This window comes from Ceratotherium simum, chromosome 19 (genome assembly GCF_057802395.1).
Source record: "Ceratotherium simum simum isolate JZ-2026a chromosome 19, ASM5780239v1, whole genome shotgun sequence".
Taxonomy (NCBI): domain Eukaryota; kingdom Metazoa; phylum Chordata; class Mammalia; order Perissodactyla; family Rhinocerotidae; genus Ceratotherium; species Ceratotherium simum.
This window is the reverse complement of record NC_141918.1, coordinates 32,823,933-32,839,452: the sequence shown is the minus strand read 5'-3', so window position 1 is coordinate 32,839,452 and position 15,520 is coordinate 32,823,933. Positions and strand designations below refer to the sequence as shown.

General features: G+C 37.2%; 1 protein-coding gene across 2 annotated transcripts in view; it reads left to right on the top strand.

Moving 5' to 3' along the window:
* The window catches only part of CDK19 (cyclin dependent kinase 19), a 158,189-nt gene that overhangs the window by 125,678 nt on the left and 16,991 nt on the right, over window positions 1-15,520 (top strand). For both annotated transcript variants that reach the window (XM_004422211.3, XM_014781161.2), the window contains 2 exons: window positions 7,377-7,434; window positions 12,784-12,915. In XM_004422211.3, coding sequence (XP_004422268.1) covers window positions 7,377-7,434; window positions 12,784-12,915 — 190 coding nt within the window. The remainder of the gene's footprint in view (window positions 1-7,376; window positions 7,435-12,783; window positions 12,916-15,520) is intronic.

Genomic DNA, 15,520 nt, shown 5'->3' with positions numbered 1-15,520 from the left:
CACTCTTTAGGTCTTATCCCAAATGTTACCTTCTCAAGGAGGCGTTCTCTGAGTAATTCAAAATAATACTTAATGTTGAAAATAACACCCTCCCAACCTGCTCCCAACAGTACCTATCCCCATTCCTTACTTTATTTTTTGTCTTTATTATCCTCTTAATATGTGATATATACAGAAGAACATTTGAAACATTTATGTACCTTACAAAGCATAACAGTTGAGAACCTGTCACTTAACCCCGTAACTGGAACATTAGCAAAAGCTTGCTTCTATTTATATTTTTTCCCCCATCCTATCTTCCTGCCTCCTCCCAAGAGGTAAAAAATATCCTGAATTTTGAATCTATTATTCACTTCTTTTTAAAAATAGGTTTATCACATTTGTATACATGCCTAAATAGTATATTCTTTAGCTTTGCTTGGTTTTAAGTTTTATGAAAATGGCATCCTGCTGTATATAGTCTTTTAAAACTTGCTCTTTTTACTCAACATAATGCTGCCAAGATTTGAACATTTTTTTTACCTTGATTTATAATTCAGTGATTTTCACTGCTGTTTTAAAATTCATTGTGTGACTCTACCACAATTCATTTCTCCATTTTCCTATTAGCTAGAAATTTGGGTTGTGTCCAGATTTTTTTGTATTACACACTGTGCTGCTATGAACATTCTCTGGTGTATCTAAAAATGGAATTACTAGGTCAAAGGGTATGCAATTGTTCAGTTTTGCAAGATGATGCCAAATGGTTTTCTAAAGAAGTTGTACCAATTTATTCTCCCACCAGCAATGTGTTGGAATTCCCCCTGACCCACTTTCTATTCAACAATTCTTAATTTTTAACTAGTTTACTAGGTGTAAAGTGGTATCTCACTGTGATTTTAATTTGCATTTCCCTCGTTATTGATGAGATGGAGTATCTTTTTATATGCTTAGTGGTTAAACATGTTTCTTCTTTTGTTAAATGCCTGTTCAGACATTTTGCCCATTTTTCTATTAGGTTGTTTTTCATATTGATTTGTAGGAGTTCTTTATTCTGGATACTAAATCTTTGTTACTTATGTATGTTGCAAATACTTCTGCCAGTTTGTGCTTTTTTAAACTTTCTTTATCTTTGATGATTGGAAGTTATTTTAATAGCCAAATTTATCAGTCTTTTCTTTTATGATTATTTTTTGTATCTTGTTTAAGGAATTCTTCCCTACCTCAGGGTCATAAAGATATTCTATATTTTTTCCCCCAGAGTTTTAAAGTTTTGCTTTTCACATTTAAGTCTTTAATCTGCCTGAAATTCATATTTGTATAGTGTGAGGTGAAGAATCATTTTATTTATTTATTCCCCATTTAGATAACCTCTTGTGCCAGCACCGTTTATTGAATAGTTCCACCTTTCTCCACTGATCTGAAGTTCCTCTTCTCTCGGTATCACGGGTCCGTCTAGATTCTCCATGCTATGCCATTGATCAGTTTGTCTACCCCTGTATCAGTATCACGTTGTCTCAATTACTATAGCTTTAAAATAACTGTTGCTATCACGTTTTGAGCCAGATTCCTCTTCTTATCCCCCACCCCTGACACTTCACGGGTATCTTGGCTTTTCTTAGCTCTTTGCTCCTTCCACATACATTTTAAAATCAGCTTTTTAAGTTCCATGAAAAAAAAGCCACTAAAGAATTTTGATTGAAATTGCGTTGAAATTTACAGATAAGCATGGGGAAAATTGATGTCTTTACTGTATTGAGTCCTCTTATCTATAAACATGGGCTCTTAATTTAGGACTTCTTAATGTCCTTTAAGATAAGGTTTCAAGGTGTTCTGTATAAAAATCTTGTACATCCTTTGATATATTTATTCTTAGGCACCTTATAGTTGTTTTGTTGCTATAGAAATGCTGCTTTGAAAAATTATATTTCCTAGCTTTTTTTTTTTTTTTGCTGGTATATAGAAATACAGTTCACTTTTTCATATTGTTCAATTAGCCAGACATCCAACTAAACTCTCTTGTTACTATTGTTAATAATTTGCCTGTAAATGGTTTGGGTTTTCTATGTAGATAATTATATCACCTGCAAATAACAATAGTTTTGTGTCTGCCTTTCTAATCTGTATGCCTTTAATTATTGTTTTATAGCACTGGACTTATAGTACGATGTTGATTTAGAAGTGGTAATAGTGGGTATCCTTGCATTATTCCTGATTTTAAAGGGAATGCTTCCAATGTTTCCTTCTTAGTTTTTTTAATTTTTTTTTCCCCCAAAGCCCCAGTAGATAGTTATATGTCATAGCTGCACATCCTTCTAGTTGCTGTATGTGGGACGCGGCCTCAGCGTGGGCGGAGAAGCAGTGCGTCGGTGTGTGCCCGGGATCCGAACCCGGGCCGCCAGCAGCAGAGCGCGTGCACTTAACCGCTAAGCCACGGGGCCGGCCCTCCTTCTTAGTTTTGATACATACCCATTATCAAGTTAAGGAAGTTTTTTCTAGTCTAACTTGCTGCGAGTTTTTATCGTGAATGGGTATTAAATTTTATCAACTGCTTTTTCAGCCTCTATTAAGATAATTATATCATCTTCTTAATCTATTAATATGGTGATGGATTTATATAGATTTTCTTATGTTAAGCCATCCTGGCATTCTTGTTTCTGGATTTGGCTTAATAATATTTTGTTTAATATTTTTTCATCTATACTCATGAATGAGGTTGGTCTGAAATTTTTCTTTCTCATACTTTGTCTGGTTTTGTTATCAAGGTTATACTGGCTTTCTAGAATGTGTTGGGAGCATTCTTTCTTTTTCTAGTCTCTGAAAATGTTTGAGTAAGATTGAAACAATCTGTTATTCAAAATTTGGAGAATTTGCCTCTATAATCATCTAGGATTTAGTATTTTCTCAGTAGGAAGATTTTTAACTACAGTTTCAATTTATTTAGCACTTCTTGGTTTCTTCAGGTTTTCTAATTCATTTTGAGTCAATTTGTAGATTAATTTTCTTGACTGTGTCTATTTTGTATACATTTTAAAATTGATAGATATAAAGTTTTCATAGGGTTTTTTTTTTTTTTTTTTAAAGATTTTATTTTTATTTATTTTTTCCCCCCAACGCCCCAGTAGATAGCTGTGTGTCATAGCTGCACATCCTTCTAGTTGCTGTATGTGGGACGCGGCCTCAGCATGGCCAGAGAAGCAGCGCGTCGGTGCGAGCCCGGGATCCGAACCCCGGGTCGCCAGCAGTGGAGCGCGCTCACTTAACCACCAAGCCACGGGGCTGGCCCTCATAGGGTTTTTAAATCTTTCTAACCTTCATAGATCCTGCTCTTACCTTATCTTTTTGCTTCTACTTTCTTTTGGCTTATTCTGTTGACTTTTTTTTTTTTTAACTTCTTAACTTGGGCATGTAATTATTTTCAGCCTTCCTTCCTTCCTAACATAAATGTTTAAGGCTATAAATTTCCCTTGTAAGTACTCTATTAGCTGCATCCCACAGTTCTTGATAGGTAGTATTTTCATTATTTCATTTCTGAGTATTTTAAATTTCTTCATAGTTTCTCCTTTTAGATCTGAGTGATTTGGAGGTATTTTTAAATTTTCGAATAGATGGAGTTTTAAATTTATGCTTTTGTAATTGACTTTTAACTTAATTGCATTGTGGTCAGAGAATATAGTCTGTTTGATAACAATTCCTGGAAATTTTTTTGAGACCTGCTATTACACAATCAATATTTATAAATGTTCCATGTTGCTTGAGAAAAATGTGCGTTCTCTAATTATTGGGTAAAAAGTTGTGTATATGTTCACTAGATCAACCTTGTTAATTGTGTCTTTTAGATAGTCTATATCTTACTAATCTTTTGTCTGCTTGATTTATCAATAATTGAGAAGAGTGTGTTATCATTGGTCTTTTCCCTCCCTGAAGTTATATCAATTTTTTGCTTTATATATATTTCAAGTACAGAACAAGTTTCGGAGTGTTGCCTCTTCCTGGTGAATCGAAACTTGTATCATTATATAGTTAACATCTCTATTCCCAATAGAGATGCTTTTGTCCTAACAGCTATTTTGTCTGACATAACTATAGTTGATCCAGCTTTCTTTTAGCAGTTTGCCTCATATATCTTTTAATAGCCTTTTCCTTTCAGCTTTTGTGGTCCTTCCACTTAAGTGGATCTCTTGTAGAGAGTATTTGAATGGATTTTGTTTTTAATCCAATACGGAAAAATATGCTAAAAGCAGGAAAATGTATTGTTTTAGTCCGTAGGCCTAAGTTAGGAAGTTTTTCCTCTGGAGGGGGTTTCCTTTTGCTTCTGCTGGTAGCATCTAGGTTTACTTTAGTCCCTTTGAGAGTCTTGGCTGATTGTAGGGTAGCAGGCTCAGCTTCCTTACCTTGCTGGTGACCCAAGATTCAGTGTACCCACTGAGGTGTGTTATTGATATCTGCCCTCAGGCCCATCCTGCCTTTCCTTCACTCTCCAGCCACAAGGATACCTTATTTGGGGTGGGGCTCGGGGTTGTTGTGGATGTTCCCAACCTCTTGTGAGATCAGGGCCTCTTGAAGGAATGCTTCTTATGCAGCTGTTATTCTGTAATGGCAGGTTCCCTCAGGGCACGTAGTCAGCCATAATACCAGATGTGGAAACCTCTTATTCTCCTTGTTTTATTTTTTTCCACAGTACTTATCAATATCCAATGTACTGTACATTTATTTATTTATTGCCTTTCTCTTTCCACTAGAATGTAAGCTCCATGAGGGCAAGGATTTTTCCTGGTTTTGTTTACTGCTATATCTCTAGCATCTAAACCACTACGTAATACTTAGTATGTGCTCTGTCAATGACTCTGGAGGGTGGAGAGGGCAGTGTAAAGGAGCAACACCAAGTCTTGAACTTTTACCTCGAAATGCTCTTATATATTCCTCCATGACCACTGTCAAAAGTTAGAGTGCCCTTGCTTTTCCCTAGACTATTGTAGCCCACTTCCAACTGATCTCTGTCTCTACTTTGTGGTCCATCCATCCTTTCCAATTCTTCTTTCACATTGCTACTGGAGTTTTTTCCTAAATATAGATCTGATTATCTCACTGTCTTGTCTTGGCTTAGCCTGTAGAATAAATTCCAGTTTCTTTAATGTGGCGTTTTATTTCCAACATAGTTTCCAGTCTTATTTCTACACTGAGCATTCTATGCTCTAGTCATATCAAAATACTTGTAGGCTCTTCTAATATACAATGTCTGTGTTTTTATGTAACTATGCCCTTACTTATAGGGTTCTCTGAGCCTGAAAAGTCATTCTTTTGTTTATTCTTATCAAAATCGTAGTCATCCCTAAATTCATCCAAAGTCATCTCCTTCCTAAAGACTATTCTGATATTCGCTGAGAAGAAGCATTTATTCCTGGCATTTTATTTTGCTGTTTTGGTACTTTTTGTAATCTGCCTTGAATTATAAAAAGCTGTCTGTCTGTCTTTCCCTCCTAGTTTTAGGTTGCTTGAAGTCAAGGGCTTCATGTTGTATTTTTCTCTTTTTCTGGCAGTCTGCAGTACAATGTTTTATACATAATGGATCTTTGGTAAATAGTTGTCTAACTTGAATTTTGAAGGTTCAGTTTTTGTTGGATGCTATTTTTCTCTTTCTACTATGATAAACTAATCTTGTCTCATGTCTTCAGTTATCACACTCCAGTGACAATAACTTTCAAATCCAAGTCTTCCTATTTCCACTCCCCTGGCTAGTATGATTTAGGCATCTCACATTACTCAAACTCAATGTGTCATCTCCTCTTTGTGGTTCCAGCTCCCAAACCAGTACCTCTCATAACTTTTCTGTATAAAAGGCACCATCATTCTTCCAGTCACAGAATCTCAAAACCTTGGTGAAATCTTTATCACCCTTCATCTTAATCTTCTGACTTCCACTAGTCACAAAGTCCTATTAATTTCTCCTTTAAAATATTACTCAGCTTGGTATCCTCTCCATTTCAGCTGAGAAGACCTTGGACAAAGCCCTTATCACCTCCCCCTCTCCTGTAATCTCGCTGCCTGGAATATAAAGGTCAGATTACTTCACCTGGCATCTGAGACTATTCAGAGTCTAGGTTCATTATACTACCCCCAACATGAGTCCTCTGGTTTCTGTCAAGTCAGACTCCTTATTGTCTCCTAAGCTTACCTCTCCTACGTAGCCTTTTCCACCTCCTGTGGTGTGCTTGCCTTTCTACTCTGCCATGCTAGTTCCTGTTCATTTTTCAGGATCAGGATAATGGACACCGCCCCTGCCCCCATCTCCAATAAACATTTCCCTTAACAATGGAAACTCTAGTTAATCACTTCCTCCTTTGAACTATTTTTTTAGTGCTTATTGTTTTCATTGAAACTTAAAAAAGAGTCAGCAAATTGGACGGGAATCTTAAAAGTAATCTAATTTAACCTCTAGCCCAAGACTTCAGTCCTCTCCATAACTCATACATAGCACCAGCTTCTAATATTGCACAAAGCTTCTGATTTTTCTTTCTACTTATATAGTGAGCATCTGGAGGTTAGGAACTTGGTTTACTGCGCTTTTGTCATTCCTCTTAATTCTTAGCGTAGTTAGCATGGTTCTTTGTCCCTAGAAGACACTAAAAGTATATTCATTGATTGAGTAAATGAATCATAAATTTTCTCTCCCAAGAGTTTCCGGAGGCAACTTACTTGCCCAAAAGCCTGTCTCCACAGTTCTTCTGTTTCCAAATGTCTACAAATAAGGATGACTTAAAGATGGTGGATACATTTGCAGCCTGCTCTTTTCTTTATATAGCTCTGTATTAACCTTGATTTTTATTTTCCTACATATTGAAATTATATTTGGAATTTCTCACTTTTGCATGAACTACAGCTGAAAAGGTATATGCATTTTAATGGAGTCTGTTGAATGTTGATCATGTTTTCCTACAGTAGTTTAGAAATATTTAGCAAGGAATATTCCGTGTGATTCATTTAAATGAAGGTAATTATTGTTGTGGTTTGAAGTTTTATATAAAAATTTTCAAACACAAAGACTCTGTTGTGGGCGGCACGCAGACAGTTTATAATTTGTGCAAGTTTTTAAATTATTATTATTCATTACTTCTGTGGGGTAAATAGAAATGATAGTTTTAATTCCTTTGTAATTATTTGTATGATATAATTTTGAAAATAAGATGTTTCCATGGCAAGGATGTTTGTGTAAAGTTAGTGCTAACTTCAAGTATGTTATGTCAAATGCTCTAGCTATGTAGAGGGTGCTTAATATTTGATTATAGTTTTGATGAAAATACAGAAGTGCTATTTTCATATTATAAGAACTCTTGTTCATTTTAGAGCATGTCAAAAGAATAAGCATAGTAATTTGAATGCTCCATTTTTATTTCTAGAAACCAGCAAATATCCTAGTAATGGGAGAAGGTCCTGAGAGGGGAAGAGTCAAAATAGGTAGGTAATTATTCCTAAAATAATTTATTAAGAAACTGAAGTGACTGCAAAGATGGTTTCCCTTTTTAATACTGTTATTTAAGTAGTTAATTTTAAAATTACTTCCGCATAATATTTTTAGAAAAGATGTTGGGAAATGTAGATAGTTGATAAAACCTCTTGGGTTTATTTCCAAAATAAGGTTCTATAATTCTAAACTGAGGCATCACTGGGAATTGACAAGCAAGACAACAAAAAATTCATTCCCGTACAGTATCCCAAGCACGTGTTCATGCCACTGTCACTGTCTTCCATAGTCACCCTAAACATAATCCCTAAATCTTACTTTTTCCTCAGCTTTACCAAATGGTCTTTCCCACAATACATCCCTCTCACCCTGACCTAATACATACAGATCTTCACAGATACCTCCTGCCACCTCCTGCATGCCCTGTGCCAGGTACCAACATATCTTTTCCAGAAGAATATATATGTCTATAGACTCTCTTACTTGCCTGTCTTAGATTAAAGCAGGAGTCTTGACTGTACATTAAAATTTTTTTTGCAACCCTGAAGGTTCTAAAAGAAATAGGCATATACCTATGACATATTTGGGGAGAAAATGAGCTAAGAAATGCTTTATTCTAATTTCTTTTAATAGAAATTACATTTATTGAATGTTCAATGCTTTTTAGAAGGATTTTAAAATAAATTTGTTTCATCAACCTGCTTTTTTTGCTATTAGAATATATCATGCTAGGGGTGATGCAGAATTGTGCTAACTTGACCTCCTGCAAATGCGTTCTGTCCTGCTTCAACTGAGTCCGTCCTGCTGCTTGCTTGGTTTTCCACTTCTTCAGTTAGTTCGCTAGCCCAGTTCCCGAAGAAGCTGTTCTAAACCAAATGCTCTTTCTTTAAACCTCAGCTCTGAGGTTTCTGAGCTTCAGAGGCATTCAAAAATTTTGTTGATGTTAATTAAGAACCAGGTAGCTGCTTTCCTTCCCCTTCCCCTCCCCTCCCGCTTCCCTCCCTATCCCCTTTCTACCTCCCCTCACTGGTTCTCTTTCGCTCTCATACTCTCTTGTAGTGTTTATTGAGTACCTTTTTGCCAGACACTGGTGAAAGTGAAAGGCAGATGAAGGATGGTCCCTCCCTGTGAGAAACTGTAAAATAAGCAGTTTACACCCAGTGTGATCGATACTTTCATATGTTACCTTATTCATTTTACACAACCGCCCTCTATGGTAGCTATGGCAGATAAGGAAAGCTGGATTTAGAGAGATTGTAGCTTGCTCAGCCTTTCACAGGAAGGACTTGAGTTCCAAGTCCAGAGTCGCTTTCCCTACAAACATTGCTGCCTAGTGATAGCAAAGCTATCCGTGTGACCTTACTGACCACTTTTTGTCAGCACAGCTCTGCCTTTGAAACAGTCTCAGAGAAAGAGTGACTCTTCCTCTCTAAATCCTATGTAGTGTCCTTCCTAGCTTCTAAATACCTTCCTGCTGTACTTAAGCTCCTCACATTACAGTATCTCCATTCTTCCCTCTCAGGCTTCTCCTCTTCACCTTTAAACGTTCATCGTCCTTTTCCCAATTTTAAAATAAATTTTCTCGTATCCATTTTGGTTTTTTTTCCATTTGTTCTGTTTTTTCCCTCTACTGGTAAACATGATGTTTACCCATTGGTTCCACTCACCCTAATTTGTTATACTCTGGCCTCTAATTCCATCCCTCTATTGAAATTGCTCTCTGAAAGGACACTATGACCTCTGTCTTAACCAAATCTAGTGGCCTGTATTTAGTCACCATTTTCCTTACTGCCTTTACATTTGTTCTTCTAACCAGTCTGGCCTTGGGACTGTCTTTTCCCTTGGTCTCTATGACATCACATAATTCTATTTTTCTACCTACCACTTTTGCTGTTACTTCTGTATTTTACTCTTTATTGCCTCTTACTCCTAATAATCTTTTGTTTCAAGACACCCTAGGCACTGGCTTGGGACATGGCCTCCCTCTATAATTACTTCTATAGGGAATTGATCAGTTGTGGCCTCAGAATCTTGGATTCTATGAAAATGATTCTAAGATCTGGATCTCACAGTCTAGTGTCTCACCCTAGCTAAAATTTTTATCTCTATTTTGGATGTCCTGCTGGCAACTTATACTCCATTGTTCCAAATCAAATTTATCATCTCTTCTTATACTCTCCCTTATTTGTACCCATCATCACATTTATCCCAGTCACCCAAACTTAGTGTCTTCTACTTCTGCTCCCAAATATCTCTGCTACACCTCAACATATATTCTGTATTCTAGCCTGACCAGTTAGTTGCCTTACTGTTAAGAGTTTTAGGATTGTAATTCTGTCCAAGATTAGGGATAAAACCAGGGTTAAAAGTAAGAAATAATTAATAATAAAAGTCTAGTGAACAATTAATCTAGTTAAGTTGCTTTTAAATTTTGTTTTAATAGCACATTATTTTTTAAAAATTAGTAATGTTCTGGGGCTGGCCCGGTAGGTAGCCGGGTTAAATGTGGTTAAGTATGTGTACTCTGCTGCAGCGGCCTGGGGTTCGCAGGTTCGGATCCCGTCACACCGACACACCACTTGTCAAGCCGTGTTGTGGTGGCGTCTTTTATAAAAGAAGAGGAAGATGGGCACGGATGTTAGCCCAGGGCCACTCTTCCTCAGCAAAAAGAGGAGGATTGGTGACAGATGTTAGTTTAGGGCTAATCTTCCTCACACACACACACACACACAAAATTAGTAATGTTCTGATGCCCATGCTTACCACTTTAATACAGTTCTTTTTTGGCTGGAAAGAAAAGCGTAGTCGAATGGGAAACACATTGTTCCCTCCCTGTATCTGGGCCTTCCCCTCCAGCAACCTAAAGACTTCCCAGGCCTTACCTAAAACCTTATTGCCTTCTTTACCATTCACAACATTCATCCTTCAGAATCCAGCTCAAGTTCCACTTTCAATTTAGTGCACTTCTGCAAATGTTCATCAAACATTGTTCCCGATAAAACCATGAAGGAGACATAGACCCTTCTCTCAAGGGACCTAGAGCCTAGTAGAAACCGGTAGCAACTTTCTTTTATTCTGACAGTTCTTGTCCTTTGTTATTTTTATTTATCCATGTTCTTTGTCATCTCATCTTCATGTACGCTCCTTGGTGGTAGACATTGTCTTTTGCTACTTTTCTCTCATTTGATACTGCTTAATTAGCACCCACACCAGAATTTTGCTACCGCTTTCCACTTAATTGAACAATTTCATACATATCTAATTTATAGGAAAACAACTACTAGTAGTGTTTAGGCTAGTTACCTTTTGTCTAAATTAGTAATTATTATTATTATTATTTTATTATTTTTTTTGGTGAGGAAGATCAGCCCTGTGCTAACATCTGCCAATCCTCCTCTTTTTTTTTTCTTTTTTGCTGAGGAAGACTGGCCCTGGGCTAACCTCCGTGCCCATCTTCCTCCACTTTATACGGGACGCCGCCATAGCATGGCTTGCCAAGCAGTGCGTTGGTGTGCTCCCGGGATCCGAACCGGCGAACCCCAGGCCGCCACGGCGGAGTGCAAGCACCTAATCGCTTGAGCCACCGGGCCAGCCCCAGAATTAGTAATTATTTTTAAAATGGTTAAAAAATCCTTTAAAGTTCATACAATAGACAGAAATTGTTTCTAAGAATATTTATTGTTTCCTCTGGCCTTGATTTCATCTGACAGTGAATAGATGTGGCATAGATAAAACTAAGGAGGTAGAAAATGAGAGTAATGCTGGCTTTAGCCTTTACTTAAAAATAAATTGCTTTTTAATGCGTGAAATGGCATTCCATCATGTTGCTTTGCCATCAACAACAATCAGTATCTATTAAATATATAAGGCAGTGCTTTGAAGTAGATATAATATTGGTAGAATGATTCTGAATATTTTTTTTTGCTATAGGGAAATTTAGTTAAGAAAGGGGAAGCAGCAGCACCAGCTTCCTTGGGCAGCTTTGTTTTTTAAGACCTGAGTCCTCCAAAGCATTCTCAGGAAGTCTTGTAAATTATTCATGTAAAGAAACAAAATCACTGGAAATTAAAATTTTAATGTATGTTATATCATAGCATATTAGTTTTAGGTTAAATGATTCTCTGTAGTTGAAACTTTAATATACTATTTGTGTATTTTGTATTACATTGGGGCCCCTTGTACATTCAAAATATATTTTGTATATCATATATTTCACATCACAGAGTTTATCATTCTTCTGATTTCACCTTTGTGACATGCGGTTATCACATGTGTCATTTATTGGATGTCAGATCTGGGGTTAAGAATGTAGCTGCTAAATTATAACATGGTTTTTATTTGAGTACTGGCATCTTTGCTTACTATTCCTGTGACCTTGGGCAAGTCATTTAACTGCTTTGGGCCTTAGATTCTTCATCTCAGAAGTGGGGAACAAAATGCTTATTAAACCCATGTTCTTATGAGGATTAGATGAAGTGATATATGATGTCTGTGAAAACCATTTGTAAACTCTAAAGTGCTGTATAGATTTAAGTTATTTGTTATTTATGAAATCTTATGAAAACTAGATAGTCTCCAGGACCTTATTATAGTAACAAATATCCTTTTTTCTACTTTTGCACACCTGTAATATTTAAATCTGTTAGCTTTGGTATAGAACTTTGTTGAATGCCGAATTGTAACAAATTATCTCTTCTTATGTGTTCTATACATGTTCTTGGAAACACGTATGTGATGTGCTGGTAACTGTACAACAACTGGCTCTCTGAGGGAAAAAACCCCAATTTGTAGCATTTGCTGTTTTCCATGATGTAAATACTCCCACCATAGCCAATTGCAGGTCACCAACGTGCCATCACTGAACACAGAGTTGGGAAGAGATGTGTGCACATTGGCTTCTGTGAGTCCCTAAGAGCTGACTCCAGCACATATTGACCTATGGTGTAGTCAGTTTTTAGATGTATAGGCACAGAGAAGTCATAATTAATCACGGAAACTTGTAGACTATTTTTGATTTTAAAAACATTTAAGAATATTATTGTGACTGTCTCTGAAAGCCAGGAATCTGAAGTCAGACCTGGATTCTAATTTTGACTCTGTACTTACCGGCTGTATGACTTGTGGCAAGTCAGAATATCTTTAAGCCTCAGTTTCTTCATCGGTAAAATAGGCACAATAATAGTATCTGCCACGGAAGGGGAGATCTGGTGCCTGTTGCAGACCACTGGTTGAAAAGGGAGGAAAAGGATTGCTTTATAAGATTGGTGGCTATTGTCATCAACCTTGCATGGTTCTAATAGCATGCCAAACTGAGTTTTATATTAATTTATTTTATTTTTTAGCTGACATGGGTTTTGCCAGATTATTCAATTCTCCTCTAAAGCCACTAGCAGACTTGGATCCAGTAGTCGTGACTTTTTGGTATCGGGCTCCAGAACTTCTGCTGGGTGCAAGGCATTATACAAAGGCCATTGGTAAGTTAGTCTAAAACGATTTACTGTCTCAGCATCGAACTAGCATACATACCAAATGGTATAATAACACAGCTGCTTTGTAAAAACTGCTGTATCTCTCTTTGTAAAAGTCACGTTGTCTTCTGTATTCCTAGATTTTATATTCTGGTAGATTTGGAGTTTTAACTATATAGGAGAATATGGTTCTTTTAAAAGAAGGAAGCAGTTCCTTTCAGAGAATAGAGGTATCTGATCCTGTTGAGTTGCTATGGAAACAATAACATGCAGATTTTATTTTGTATGTACCTACTATCGATCAGAAGAACCAGAGAGAGGTTTAGAATTGTTTTCTTCATAAAAAGAAAAAGGAAAACGGGAGTAGTGTGGTGTTGGAGAGAGCCCCTTCTATTTGGGGAAAAGGTAGTCAGTCCTTTCCTAAGCAAGAAACCCTATGACTATCTTCGTCTGTTGCCATTACAGTCATCAGAATGGCAGTTTCTCCGTTAAGGTAGGAAATAGATAGAGTCGGGCAGATTAGCTGTGCTCAGCATCTTGCCATCTCAACAATTAAAAAAAAATGAGTAAGAAAACCTGTTATAAACACACTGTGTGTAGGATTTAAAGTCTGCTTCTGAACAGAGCCTTCAGAGATTTTGCTACCTGGTCGCTATAGTGTCCTCAGAAGGCCCAGCTGTGCATTGAGGGAGTCAGGAAGAGAGCCCTCCTCAAGCCTAGAGATTTCTTTAAAGGAGGTAAAAAGAGGATAGGGAGGGAGTAAGCAGTACTGCTCCTGTGAAGGGCTGTTCCTGTAAGGTACCTACATTTGCTAAGAGTATTTCTTTCAATTTTCCTTTTGTTGAATTTTCTATTTACTGGTATTAGACTAACAATCAGTTTTGACTATTATTTAGCTGCTTTTGTTGAGTTCTATTTAATAAAGGCACTAAAAGTATAAAATTACTAAAAATAGACAAGTAAGCACAATCCCTTCTCTATTAAGCTTTTGCAAAACCTGGTGGCACCCGAAGAAGTACAAAGGAAGTTCTTACATTTGGGAAGATTAGACTGAGAATTAACCTATTCATGAGTAGAAAGGAAAACAAAAATTTTGAATATAGTAATGTCCCCATTCATCAGGAGGTCTGATTTCTGCAAAACTCAGACACCCAGAACACATTTATACTTGTCCAGGGATTGAGATGCTGGCACGGTGCTGGAATATTGTAATACTTCATAAATATTGCTGAAGGATTTTGTTAAATTAGTGGAAAAGTCTTTGAGTAGCCTCAGCACTGTGAGGGAAGCAGGATGTGTTTGACAGTAGAGGAGAGTGAGACCGACCTTAGACCCTTCCCTCAGCAGTTGAGCCCACAGCAGGGCCCCACCTCAGAGGCTGCCAAGGCCACGCTATCAGCAACGGACGATGGCAGCTGTTTGTGAAGGGGGAAAAAGGGAGAACTACAAGAAGCAAATGGAAGGAATGGGATGGTCCTCAGAATGAAGAGTTAAAATCAGAGCCTGACTCTACTTACATTCCAGTGAGTGACTTTTACTGAGGGGCTGTATTTTTGAGACTTTAGACTTATGTTTGCTTTTTCTGTTATTAGTTCTTTCTATTGAGAACAGTAAAATCTCTTAGACAGTCTCAGAAGGCACCAGAGGATAGGAGGAGACTGAAAGTAAGCCAGAGAAAGGCGGAGTGTTAGTTGGAAGCAACAGGTGGTGCCTTAGAACAGGACTGATTGTGAGATAAGCCAGGGCATGGGGTAGGGAGCGGAGGATGTGACAATAGAAATCTGTATGTGTTGGGCTCTCACCAGGCACTCTACAGCCTATATCTAGAAGGGAGACTTCCAGTAAGAAAAGGTAAATTCAACCAAAACCTTCTGTTAAACTAAATGACTCCCCACCAAAGTCTGTCCCACTCTCGGAGATTCTTATACAGCAGATCCATGGTAAGGCCCGTTTTTAACATGTACCAGTAGGTGATTCTGTTGTATGTTTTCCATACACTTTGACAGCCCTACTTTGAGAAGTGCAGTTTTATGAATATTTTCTAATTAACTGCTCTACTGTTGAAATAAAAATAGAAGTACTTTTTTTTTTGGAAATAAAGGTAATTGGGTATGAATTGGAAACCAACTATATTTCTTATTTCCTTAGGGTAAGGAGAGCCGGAATTGAATTTTAACCAGCTTGCAACTTACTTGCTCAGTAAATGAGATTTACTACTTAAAAACTTAATCACTAATTTCTAATTTTAGTGAAATCTCAATTATCCATTCTGGATAGAAATTAGGAAAAAAGTTAAGACACAAAAAAGAATAATCCCCAAATCAGTTATCTTGAAGCTTGAAATATATACATAGCAGACATGTAAATACACACACATTCACTCATTCTTACTCTTTTCCATACCTGGTTCATGTCAGAAATGAGTATTATTTCTATTCAGAGCATGGAAAAAAGAGAATTTGATGATTTGATATCAGTGGAGGTTTATGGAGTGACATGTAGTGGGGGGAGGGGAGTGGCAGCGTGTGTGTGTGTGTGTGTGTGTGTGTCTGTCTGTCTGTCTGTCTGTGCGCTCGCATGTGCGTGAGAGAGAGAGAGGAGAACAAGTTAT